Source organism: Hyla sarda, chromosome 2 (genome assembly GCF_029499605.1).
Source record: "Hyla sarda isolate aHylSar1 chromosome 2, aHylSar1.hap1, whole genome shotgun sequence".
In the NCBI taxonomy this organism is placed as follows: Eukaryota; Metazoa; Chordata; class Amphibia; order Anura; family Hylidae; genus Hyla; species Hyla sarda.
Genome location: NC_079190.1, coordinates 289,998,665 through 290,012,570, shown reverse-complemented (window position 1 = coordinate 290,012,570; position 13,906 = coordinate 289,998,665). Strand labels below are relative to the sequence as shown.

The 13,906-nt window shown below is 42.8% G+C and overlaps 1 protein-coding gene across 1 annotated transcript in view; it reads right to left on the bottom strand.

Moving 5' to 3' along the window:
• Positions 1-13,906, bottom strand: part of CRYBG2 (crystallin beta-gamma domain containing 2) — a 220,691-nt gene that overhangs the window by 135,210 nt on the left and 71,575 nt on the right. Inside the window, exon 2 of the mRNA XM_056560140.1 lies at positions 11,759-11,852. Within this exon, the coding sequence (XP_056416115.1) occupies positions 11,759-11,852 (94 nt within the window). The remainder of the gene's footprint in view (positions 1-11,758; positions 11,853-13,906) is intronic.

Genomic DNA, 13,906 nt, shown 5'->3' with positions numbered 1-13,906 from the left:
GCCCTTCAAAATGTCTGTGCACGTCCCTGGCTACAAGTATTGGGGGCACTATACAGGTTGGATACTGATACACTACAGATTTTCCACATTGTATTTGTGTATGGATAACCCTGAGCATATTTCAGTGACAGCAATGAGATTTTAAGAACCCTCTGTCACTCACTGCAGGAAAAATCTGGATGATTGTCTCTGTATATAGATTTACCTAGTGTGCAGGATACAAAACCTATAGAAACAAATGACCAATTTCTACTAAAATAGTTTTGTGTGGCATATGCCTATGCACAATTAAAAACCTACAACACGATAAAGCCACACAGAGGTATATATTTACAAAATATAAAATATATTAAACTTTATTACTAAAAGGTGTTTTCCAAGCAAATAATATTTATCATCAGGGTGCCGACTGGCACTCCCAGTAATCAGCTGTTTGGCACAGTCATGGGAACAGCTGAGCTGCAGTAACCAGGCTTGGCCACTACAAAGTGAATACAGCTGTGAATACAGCTGAATCAGGATAGGCCCTCAATCATACTTACCCAGAAAACCACTTAAAATACATCATAAAGTTACTTTAGAACAGTGTTTCCCAAAAGCAGTCCTCAAGTACTCCACAACAGGTCATGTTTCCAGTACTTATTAGCTGCTGAATACTACAGAGGAAATTGTTTTCTTTTTGGAGCACAGAGCTCTCTGCTGACATCATGACCACAGTGCTCTCTGCTGACATCTCTGTCCATTTTAAGAACTGTCCAGAGTAGGAGAAAATCCCCATAGCAAACATATGCTGCTCTGGACAGTTCCTAAAATGGACAGAGAGGTCAGCTGAGAGCACTGTGGTCATGATGTCAGAAGAGAGCTCTGTGTTCCAAAAAGAAAACCATTTCCTCTGTAGTATACAGACCCTAAAAAGTACAGGAAAGATTAAGATGTTTTAATAGAAGTAATTTACAAATCTGTTTAACTTTCTGGCACCAGTTGATTTAAAAAAAAAGTTTTCCCACGGTAGTACCCCTTTAAGGACAGGGCTGGTTTTAGGCTTAGCGTGGCCCTGGGCAAAATTAAAAGTGGGACATTTTTGGTCACTTCAAATACCATAAGAAATATCTAAAAAGCAATTGAAAAGTCCCATCAAAACAAAAATGGTACCGATAAAAACTACAAATCACAGCGCAAAAAATGACCCTCATACATCCCCATATACAGAAAAATAAAAGAGTTATAGGGATCAGAATAGTGCAATTTTACTCATTTTTGTACAAAAACTAAAGTAGTAAAAAAAAAAAAAAACTATATAAATTGGGTATTGTTGTAACCGTATGGACCTACAAAATAGAGATAGTGTTTAGTTTTTACCGAAAGGTCCGTGCGTAGAAACAGATGCTCCACACTTTTACAAAATGGCGTAATATCGAGGTTCTGAAGCAGTGCGTGGTGTGACACGGCATGTCTGCTACCCATCACCACTACAAGCAGACATTGCTCTTTGTGGCAGAGGGCACCACCACCATCGCACCTGATCCTAAGGTGGTGAGGGTGGTGTGATGGAGTTCCATGCGTCCCAGACAAATTGGAGTATGCTCCTTCCCTCAGGTCTCTGAACATGTTCAAACCGGCTCTTCAATATACATTACTTGCCTTCACCTCCCCGCTCTGTATTACTGGCTACTGCATGTGTCCTGCAAGTTTTCTCACTCCCATCATCCTCACAGTAAGGCCCCAAACACACTGCCATTGCTACCCAACAAGAACTAAAGTCTCTTTTTTTTCTGATGAATTTAACGGTTGTTCTTGTAACGGGGAGCAACTGGCAACAACGGGTCCTGGCAGCTCCCATTTACTATTATGGGGGCCACCGGGCACCATTATTCTTTGACGGGAATAGCGGGAGAAAAAGAAGTAGCAAGCAGTAATTTTTCTCCCTCTATTTCCCTGGGCTCCCCTGGTGGCCGTCACACTGCTGTGTGCTAACGGCAGTGTGAAAGAAGCCTAACCACACTCCCATCATCCTCCCACTGTCCCCAAACACACAGAGACATATACACATTTATATCCTAGAGTATACCTTTATAGCAATTGCATACTATACTTATACACACACACAGATCTTTATTTATTTGGAGATACATTAGTATAATCATGTTGATGAAATAATAATTTAATAAATATTTATATATCGCTATATGCATTCATATACCGTAAGTACACACACAAACATATCAGTGTTTTCCAAACATTGTATTGAAAGCTTTTATAAAACTACAACTCCCCACATGCCCACACAGGCTTTTGCTGTCCGGCCATGCTGGGAGTTGTAGTTTTGCAACAACTAGAGACACTCTCGAAAACACTTGTATGTAAACACTAATGTATCTCTCTCTCTCTCTCTCTATATATATATATATATATATATATATATATATATATATATATATATTGTGGCAGTGTGGCAAGGAAAGGGTGTATTTCCTTGGCTCACCCTGCAGAAGCTCTCACCTGCTTCTTAGGTAATGAGGCAGGAAAGAAGGGAAGTGTATATGAGATGGAGACTCAGTCTAATCTAGGCTCTTCCTAGGAGACAGCATGTGGGCTGTAGGGAAGAGACAGAGTCTGCTGAGGAGTACACAGCCCGAGTTATGAGTGACTCAAAGAGTGACATGAAGTGTGAGTAGAAGGTTGCAGGGGACATATGTTTAACCGACTGAGGGAAGCTCAGCGGTTGTTAGTCAGGACAAGCTGATCTGTTTAGTCAGTGACCAGACGGTCTAGGATTTTGTTTGTTCCTGCTTTTTGTTTATTTCTTTCCCTGCAACCTGTCTAATAAAACTGGCAAGGTGCCAGATTTGCATTATAAGCGTTTGTTTGCTGGTTTATTGAGAAGAAACGCATCCTGTGGCGTGGTCCAGGACGATCCCAGAGCTAATCCCCAAGACGGATCGTCACAATATATATATATATATATATATATATATATATATATATATACACACATATATTTATCTATCAGTGTTTTCAAGCAGTTCAAGCACAGTTTTGTGTCTGTGGAGGAGCGTTGCTAGGGGCAACGGATCGAGAATTTTTTTTTCAAGAAAATGGGACAACCTCGAAAGGCTGTTGCTGGGAGCAACCGACGTGGGCCACAACCGGTGGTCGCCAAGAAGAAGCCGAGGTCCCGTGAGTTGTCGGTGGGCGGAATCCCACTGTGGGTGGACTTGGATTGTTGCCAGACTGTATCTCGGATTATGCCAGAAATAATTCCATTTGTGAAGTCCCGCCCGGAGCCCGGTAAGACTGTTCAAATTACCTTTGATACATGTTTTGGGACAGTAAGCCATATGATGGAGGTATGTGCGGAACTTACAGTGGAAATTGTACTGGGCAGAGACTTTCCGTATTTCTGGCAGCTGTGGGATGCTGAGAGTGCACCTGAGAGTTCGCACACAAAGGTTCCGGAAGGAGTGAGGACTGGGGGGTCTCTACTGGACTGTGTGAATGGTGCTGTATATTGTGAACCCATGCAGGCTGATAATGTTTTTCTTGAAACACTTATGTTAATGTGTTCTTATGTAAAGAGTTCTATTCCCACCTCTCGCAGGACAAAAGAAAACCTGTGTGAGCTGGAAATAGAAGGTAAAAAGATGACTGTTTTGTTAGATCCAAAATGTGTAATAAGTCTGGTAAAGACCAGCTGCAGAAAGCCGGACCCCGCTATAGTGTCTATACAAGCCGGTATTTGGGGTTATAAAACTGTTAATGTGTGTATTTCTACTCCCTATGGTACCATAAGTCACAAGGTTGCAATAGAGCCTACCTTAGAGTATGAAGTAGTGCTGGGGAAGGATTTTCCGTTTTTTCAGCAGTTGTGGGAAGATAGTCAGGTGACTAGAGCAGGAACACCTGATAGGCTCACAACACTTGGTTTTCACCACATAGCAGGGGACCGTAACTCAGCAGACGGGGAGTGTCAGCAGACCCTAGGTATATGTCAGGTGGGAGTGTGCCAGACCACTAGGGGAGCTGAAGAACAGTCCACGAGTCAAGTTAAAGTGGTGACTGGAATAGAAGCTACGGAGATGGCTGTGGAAAAACCAAAACTCCAGAAAAGAGTACCAGTGGAGCTGGGGGCTGCACTTACGGTCACAGACAGAGTCCTAAGTGAAGGAGACTGTGACAAGACAAAAGAAAAGTCTGCCAAGAAGCCGAGAGACAGTTCAGAGGAACTGATCAGGAATCTCCCTGACTCGCTGGTGCCAAGAGCCATTGAAGTTGTTGCTAGGGGCAACAAACTTACCGCCAAGGGATTGCCGGTCCGACGGGAGTGTTTAGCGAGAGTCTCCAGAGTTGCCAACGTGGTGGGAGAGGAAGAGTGCCAGGTGTCAGTGGCACCTGTTGTGGATGATAATAATGAGGCACAAGTGGCCGCAACCCCGGAAAAGGGGGAGACTTCATCGAGAGATGGAGAAGAGCTGGGTCGAGTGTCTGACAGAGGACCAGAGGATGTCTCAAGGTGTTACAGCGAGAGTGAGGAGACCGCTGTCAGTAAAAGGTCTCGGAAAAGACGAGCTGGCCTTGGAAAAAAACTGGAGCAGATCCAGAATCTGGAAGAAACCCTGCAGATGGTTTCTGTGAAGTTGTTGGAGAAAGAAAAAGAGGTACATCGCTTGACAGAGGAGAAGGACAAATCACTTGCTGACTTTAAGAAAGAGCAAGAAGCGAGGCTTCAGCTAGAAAAAATAATGGAGCACCACAGAAGTGAGTTTGTGGCTCTGCAGGATGAACTGTCCCGCTCCCAGGGTCTTGTGACCAGCAAGGAGAGTGAAGTGCAGAGTCTGGCCAAGCGGATGTCATTCCAGGAAGAAGAAGTGAGTCTTCTACATGGTGCATATCAGGCTCTGCAGAGTGATCACAAGGCTAGCCTGGTAGCCATGAAAAAAATAGAAAAAGAGAAGAATGAAATGAAGATGGAAGCTGAAGCTCTTGCCAGCAATCTGGAGAGTGTCTCTAAAGCTAAGAGACAACTTGAGGAGGAAGTCAAGGTGAAGAATGCCCTTGCACATGCTCTTCAATCTGCTCGTCATGACAATGTCTTGCTCCGTGAGCAGTATGAGGAGGCCCTGGAACAAGTTGAGACTCTGCAACATGAAAACAAGAACTTGCAACAGAAGATCTCAGTTCTATCTCAACAGATTGGTGAGAGTGGAAAATCTATCAATGAGTTAGTGAAGTCCAAGAAACAGTTGCTGGACAGTGAGAAGGTGATCTCCGCACAACTCAAGAGTGAGCAGCTGAAATATATAAAGCTGGAAGATGACATGAAGATCTTAAAAGAGAGCCTGGAAGCGCAGAACGAAACGCGCAGAAGGTCCCACGTAGCTGCCTTGGTTTTGCTGGGAGCGCAACTCTACAAGCAGGTGGCTGTGCTGGCGGACAATGAACAATTGAGGAAACAATTGCTGTCTTTGGAAGATACTGTCAGGGACTTGACAGAGTTACTTGACAGTGAGAGGATGAAGTCCGCTAAGCTCCAGTGTAAGCTGCGAAAATGTGAGAAAAAGGAAGAGGACCAGGAAGTCCTAAAAGTGAGCAGAGACCAAGATATGGCGGAATTGGCTCAAGAAAGGCTTCTGGGGCCGAAGTTACAGGATACAGTTATGCTTTCTCTGATTGCGAAAAAGTCCTCTAAATTTAAGATTGAGGTGAAGTCCTGTAAGAAGTCTCCTGAAGCTAGGACTGAGCTGAAACCTGGTGGGAAATCCTCTGAAGTGAAGACTAAGGAGAAGAGAGGTGGGAAATCCTCTGAACCTGAGCAGACCAAAAATTCTGAAGGTAATGCTGAGGCAGAGAAATCCTCTGAAGCAGAAGCTAAACCAGAGTCAACCTCAAAAGCTGTGAGTAAAGAGAATGGCACAACTGAAGCTACAGGTGAAGAGAAGAGTGAGCCTGAAGAAGCTGCAGTAGTAGAAGCTGATTCTACACAAGAATCTGAAGGAGCCAAAGACTCTGAAGCCAAACCTGAGGAAGCTGGTGCCCCAGAAGAGAAAGCTGGATGGGATGAGATGAACCCGTGTCAGAGGTCCTCTGATGGTACAGAGAACAAGACAGTGGTTGGTGAAGCCACTGAGGCCGAAAGTTTTTCTAAAGCAGAGGCAGAGGTCCGGCAAGCAAGAAGAAGACAAAGGTTAGAAGCATCGGTCCTCTCACTCCTTAATTTCAAGAAGCCTGCCCACACCAGGGTGAAGAACCTGGTACTTGAGAGGTGTGACCGAGAGACTTGCAATTGGTGGCTGGTAAAAGTCCGGAAAAAAAAAAAGTCAAGGACTTCAGAGACTGTGGGACAAAAATTGTCCAAGAGAAAGGAAAGGCAGATGGTTTCTGCCTTTCAAATACATGTGCTCCTTCCCGGTGGTCTGAGCAAAGGGGGGGGGATATGTGGCGGTGTGGCAAGGAAAGGGTGTATTTCCTTGGCTCACCCTGCAGAAGCTCTCACCTGCTTCTTAGGTAATGAGGCAGGAAAGAAGGGAAGTGTATATGAGATGGAGACTCAGTCTAATCTAGGCTCTTCCTAGGAGACAGCATGTGGGCTGTAGGGAAGAGACAGAGTCTGCTGAGGAGTACACAGCCCGAGTTATGAGTGACTCAAAGAGTGACATGAAGTGTGAGTAGAAGGTTGCAGGGGACATATGTTTAACCGACTGAGGGAAGCTCAGCGGTTGTTAGTCAGGACAAGCTGATCTGTTTAGTCAGTGACCAGACTGTCTAGGATTTTGTTTGTTCCTGCTTTTTGTTTATTTCTTGCCCTGCAACCTGTCTAATAAAACTGGCAAGGTGCCAGATTTGCATTATAAGCGTTTGTTTGCTGGTTTATTGAGAAGAAACGCATCCTGTGGCGTGGTCCAGGACGATCCCAGAGCTAATCCCCAAGACGGATCGTCACTATATATATATATATATATATATATATATATATATATATATATATATATATATATATATATATATATATACACATATATTTATCTATCAGTGTTTTCCAAACTGTGTGATGCCAGCTGCTGCAAAACTGTCAGGGCATGCTAGGAGCTGTAGTTTTACAAAAAGCTTGCAACTCATTGTTTCATAAACACTGATATATATCAATGCAATATTACAACTGCCAGCATGTCTGGACCGGATATGGATGTCTGGGCATTCTGGGAGTTGTAGTTTTGAAACAGCAGGCAAAACCCTGCTTGGAAAACACATGAAGAAAAAATATATATACATAACATATATTGTTAAAGGAGCTTGGTCTCTCCTTGCCAGCACTACATGAATGGCCTCTGCTGAGATCTTTTAAGAAGCAGCAAGGCTCATTTCTAAATGGTTCTGGCTGTGCTCCCACACATTCCCCGAGCTGCAAACCCTGTAGCAGCCCGCAGGGGGCCCTTTGGGGAATGGGGGCCCTGGGCAATTGCCCGGTTTACCCCACCTTAATGCCGGCCCTGCTTAATTGGGAAACACTGCTTTAGAACAGTAAAAAAATAGAGCATCACAAGACTGCACTGGCACATACATATGGTTGCACCTGTGTGTATAAATAAAATATAGATTATAGAATGCTAATAATAATTCAATTATATCAAAATATAACACTGTGTGTTAACATAATTTACTTGATCGAATACAGCCTTTAATAGTAAGCACGCCTAGCAGGCAACTGCATGAATAGTATAACTAGACACAACCTGTAAATGCTATTACACTGTTATATACAATGTAATATATTTGACATTGAATATATCCTAGTTGTCTTAATAGAAGTACATACTAAACTCGCTTACTTACATTCTTTTCCCATATGGTCTTGCATTTTTGCATTATTGCATTAGGATTAGCATTGAAATGCTTTCACTTATTTTAAATGGGTAGTGTAATTTACAAAAACTTTTTATACAATGTAGACAATAACAGTATATGTATATTTGTATTGTACATTGGTTAAAAAATGGATGAAAAATGCTGTCTTGTCTCTGTAATTATTGCCAGGGTGTCTGTGCAGAGACAACATACAGGAAGTGTGGGTGGCACAAGCAGGGTTCTGAGGTTCTACGACACACCCCGGCTCACACAGCAGGCTGATTGATAAGCCAGTAGCCTGCACATAGCCCTTTTTGTCCCGCCCACACTTCCTGTAATTTGTCTCTGCAACACACAGGCAATAGATGCAAGGAAAAGACAGCATTTTACAATCCAAAAATATACAACATTTTTTAATTTATATTACAAATGTACACATTATGTCATTATCTACATTACATAACATGTTTTTACAAATGACAGGTATGCGTTAAGATTGAAAATTAATCATATTTTGGAAATATTTACCTATATCTGGCTTTGTAAAGTTTTCTTATGTGCGGATTTTAAAGCTACGTTCACACACTGTCAGATCTACTAATGTGTTATATTAAAGTCTATGGAAAGCACATATTCTAAAAAAAAAAAAAAAAAATGTCCATAACTTCAAGTAGAAATTACGGCTGGTTTAAAAAACAATGAACTATCAAAACCTGTCCAGAGGAAAAGTTGCCGGGTTGCCCATAGCAACCAATGGGATTGCTTCTTTAATTTTTGAAAAGGCCTCTGAAACATGAAAGAAGCAATCTGATTGGTTGATATGGGCAACTTAGCAACTTTTCCTCTGGACAGGTTTTGATAAATCTCCCCCAATGTGTGCAATTTTTCCCTTTTCCACAAACTTTACTAGAAAAAAGTATTGGGCATGTTAACATTTATCATGCCTGATATTCTTTTCCCTGCTATGCACCACAGAGTTGCAGTTGGTAGGCCCTTATATACATTACACTTGATTCAGACAAATATAATAAATCATTGGCCGTTATAGTGTCCCATTGTCAGACACCTATCATGCCTTACTCCTGCGCCGCATCCTGTCCCAGTTGGGTGCTGCCGGGGGCATCCTGAAGTCTCCATGACTACCGGCTCTCAGCGCAGAGCTGTGGGTCACTCTGTTGCAGGCCAAGCTATCAATCAGGAGATGGGAGTGCCAGGCTAATCAGATGTGGCCTCAGCGGTCACACTTCCTGATGGTGGGATAAATCCATACAGGCAGCTGCTTTACTCAGATTCCCGGTATTGGTCTATTTCTAGCCTTTACCAGCATTCCCTGTACTACTCTGCTTTCCTTGGATTCTGACCCTTTACGTGGACTCTGACTTTGTTTTGCCTGCCAATTTGGACTTAAAGCTAATTTCCTGGTTTAACCCCTTAAGGACTCAGCCCATTTTGGCCTTAAGGACTCAGACAATTTAATTTTTACGTTTTCCTTTTTTCCTCCTTGCCTTCTAAAAATCATAACTCTTTTATATTTTCATCCACAGACTAGTATGAAGGCTTGTTTTTTGCGCGACCAGTTGTCCTTTGTAATGACATCACTCATTATATCATAAAATGTATGGCGCAACCAAAAAACACTATTTTTGTGGGGAAATTAAAACGAAAAACGCAATTTTGCTAATTTTGGAAGGTTTGTTTTCACGCCGTACAATTTATGGTAAAAATGACGTGTGTTCTTTATTCTTAGGGTCAATACGATTAAAATGATACCCATTATTATATACTTTTATATTATTGTTGCGCTTAAAAAAAAATCACAAACTTTTTAACCAAATTAGTACGTTTATAATCCCTTTATTTTGATGACCTCTAACTTTTTTTTATTTTTCAGTATAAGCGGCGGTATGGGGGCTCATTTTTTGCGCCATGATCTGTACTTTTTTTTGATACCACATTTGCATATAAAAAACTTTTAATACACTTTTTTTATAATTTTTTTTTAATAAAATGTATTAAAAAAGTAGGAATTTTGGACTTTTTTTATTTTTTTTCGTTCACGCCGTTCACCGTACGGGATCATTAACATTTTATTTTAATAGTTCGGACATTTACGCACGCGGCGATACCAAATATGTCTATAAAAAATGTTTTTTTACGCTTTTTGGGGGTAAAATAGGAAAAAACGGACGTTTTACTTTTTTATTGGGGGAGGGGATTTTTCACTTTTTTTTTACTTTTACTTTTACTTTTACATTTTTTTACATTTTTTTTTACACTTGAATAGTCCCCATAGGGGACTATTCATAGCAATACCATGATTGCTAATACTGATCTGTTCTATGTATAGGACATAGAACAGATCAGTGTTATCGGTCATCTCCTGCTCTGGTCTGCTCGATCACAGACCAGAGCAGGAGACGCCGGGAGCCGCACGGAGGAAGGAGAGGGGACCTCCGTGCGGCGTTATGAATGATCGGATCCCCGCAGCAGCGCTGCGGGCGATCCGATCGTTCATTTAAATCGCGAACTCCCGCAGATGCCGGGATCTGTATTGATCCCGGCACCTGAGGGGTTAATGGCGGACGCCCGCGAGATCGCGGGCGTCGGCCATTGCCGGCGGGTCCCTGGCTGCGATCAGCAGCCGGGATCAGCCGCGCATGACACGGGCATCGCTCCGATGCCCGCGGTTATGCTTAGGACGTAAATATACGTCCTGGTGCGTTAACTACCACCTCACCAGGACGTACATTTACGTCCTGTGTCCTTAAGGGGTTAAACTCTGCCTGTTTTCTGTCCTGCTTTTAGTTCAGATTTCATATTGCATTAAAGGGTACCTGTCATCAAAAAAACTTTTGATATATTATAGATTAATGTATGCAGAATAACTTTACAATTGCATGTTATTAAAAAATATGTTTCTTTCTATTTAATTTTCCACTTTGAAGAAATGACCACTAGGGGTCTCCCTACCAGTCCTGGCAGCAAGCATTTCAGACTCATGCTGGAGTCCTAAACACTACTAGCTGCAAGTCTGCTTTGTTCACAAAGGAGAACACTCAGAGCTGCCAGCCTGCTTTGTTCACAGCCTGTTTGGCTGTGAACAAAGCAGGCTGGCAGCTCTGAGTATTTAGGACTCCAGCATGAGTCAGAAATGCTTGCTGACAGGACTGATCGGGAAAAATACAATAGAAAGAAGCATATTTTTTATTAATATGCTATTGGAAAGTTATTCAACATTCATTTATCTAAAATATATCAAAATTTTATTTGATGAGAGGTACCCTTTAACCCCCCCCCCCCTCCCCCCCTCTGGTATTTACCCCTCAACTTGTTTTCTGGTATTCATAGAAGAGTATAGAGGCTGTCACCCAGTTTAGGGTGGATCGTCCAGGCAGATGGGGCATAAGTGGTTTAGCTTAGGGCTGCACTGTTCCCTACCTAATGTTTCACCTGTGTATCTTAGAAAAAGCTGCATATAATTGAAGTCATCAAAACTGAATTAGGATATCCTTGTCAATAGAACATGATATTTTTATACTCTAGACATTTCATTAAACACATTACAATAATTATATTGCTTTCATTGTACTGTAAAACTGAGGCTGGTATACTGTTTAGACACGTGTGGGAGCAATCCTCTAGTAAATAATTACTGGTGACCCAGATATCCAGGAGTAACAGGAGAAAAACATATGAGTCTCAGCTATTCAGCAATGTCTGGTTTCTGCTATGTCAGGACAAAAGGAATTGTGTTGAGTAGTGGGTGGTTGCACAGAAAGAAGGAATCTTTTGTGACTCATTGGCAAGTTATGATGATAATAACTTTTTATTAGGATGTGTCAGGAATAGACATGGATATTTAGGAACACACTACTTGGAAACATGAGCTTAAATAGCTTTAATGAATGTAATATCCAACCTTTGATTCTCGTGATGCTCTCCTCAAAATGGCTTCTTCTGGTTTCTGATTTCTCAGCCTGGGAAGACTCTGTTGCCCTTCTTGTGTTTCCTGCCTGTCAAAAAAAGGCAATAAAAATCTGTAACATGCATCAGCCTATTTGAAGTTTACTACAGCAATATTCTCAGGTTCATGTAGGACGTCACTGCCGATTTACACAGATTCTTTCACCACTTTCCACCCTGATCTAATCTACCACTTGAGGCAAGTGAGGTCTATCTACTTCATGAATCGTCTCATATTTATATTGCCTCAGGGCTGTTATTTCCCAAACCACCACATCTCTCTAGGTTATATATCTGTTGTTTTTTTTTTGTTTGTTTGTTTTTTAAATCTCTTTTTATTAAACATTTTTACATAAAAAGAAAAACAGACAGGGATTCACACTCCTGATAGACGACATAGTCCCAATCCAATAAAATGAACATAAGAATAGCAATAGAGATGGGCATACAGAAACATAAGCAGCATAACTCCCCCCCCCCCCCCCCCCCATAAAACCTCCTACCCCAACCCAAACACCTCCCATCGCTTAAACTGTCAGGATAAGAAAACAATAGCAGGTGATTAGAAATGAAGAGCAAAAACGGGGGTCAAAGTAGGTTGTGAGATCACCTAAATAAACTGATAACATGGCTCCCTCTCACCACTATATATAACCGAAATCAAGAGATAGCCAGCCTACTCAGTGTTGGCTAATGTCTTCTGGAGATACCATCTTGTATCCTTGAAGGGGGTAACCACCTGTATAATCTGAGCATCACCACCCTTCCAGAACCGGCTACACTAAATCAGGCTTATCAAGTTCGGCCCGCCCAATATCTGAAGAGGGACGCCCCCCACTGTACTGCTGCCCCTACGTCTAATCTTCCAATACAGATACGATAATAAGTGCAAAGTGCCTGAACTATGCAAAACGCTATCGAAAGAAATAATGCCATGTTCAGCAGTCAGATCCGCAAGCTTCAGGTTGAGAAAGGTCATCAGCTGATACTGAAGGAAGTGAGAGGAACCGATACCATATAGCTCTTTCAGCTCCTGTAAGGTATAATAGCGTGGCTCCCGAGGATGAAGAAGATTCCGGACTTCAAACTCCCCCGCCTCTCACCACAACCTAAATAAGGCATTCTGTTGTCCAAGGGGAAATTCCGGGTGGGACCACAGAGGCATATCTTTGCTCAACAAGAACGGCAACCTCATCGCCTCTCAACATGCTTTCCATGCGGCAATGGTATCACGTAGAAGTAAACTGCCCTTCCCCCACTGTGGGAGGACTGAATAACAGTTGTCAAGGAGCGCCGTAAGCGTCCAAGGCCCCACCGTGTTCCGGTCGCGGGGATTATGAATTATGACAGTGTATATACAAGCTGGCAGGGAGCGCAGTGTAGACGCATGTACCGCCGGCTTGTATTGTTAATAAATGCGGATCGCAACAGATCTCCAGAGAATGATCTGCTGCGATCCACATTTAAATTAAAAAGCCGGCGGTACATGCTCCTATATACACTGACATAATTCCTAATCCCGGCCACCGGAACATGGGAGCTCTGATTGGTGGATAGCTATTGACCAATTAGAGCTCCCGGCAGCGGGGATTATGAATTATGACAGCTGTATATAGAAGCCAGTGGCAGCGCAGTGGCAGCGCAGTGTAGGTGCATGCTTGTTATTTTAATAAATGCGGATCGCAGCAGGTCTGGTGCGATCTGCACCTCAGCCCCTGGACTATGACTCCCATCATGGGCAGAGTCTGTCCATGATGGGAGTAGTAGTCCTAAAAGTCCCGCAGCCGGGGGATGTATAAGTGCCATCCCTCAGCAGCGCTGCGGTACAACAACTGCTCCCATCATGGGACAGACTCTGTCCCATGATAGGAGTAGTAGTCCAAGGGCAGAGGGGCAGATCGCTCTCCTGCGATCCGCATTTATTAACTATACAAGCCAGCGGTACACTGCACTGCCCGCCAGCTTCTGTATACAGTTTTTATAATTCATAATCCCCCCTGGAAGAGGGGAGCTCTGATTGGTGGATAGCTATTGACCAATCAGAACTCCGGTATTCCGGCGGCGGGGATTATGAATTATGATAGTGTATACAGGAGCCGGTGGC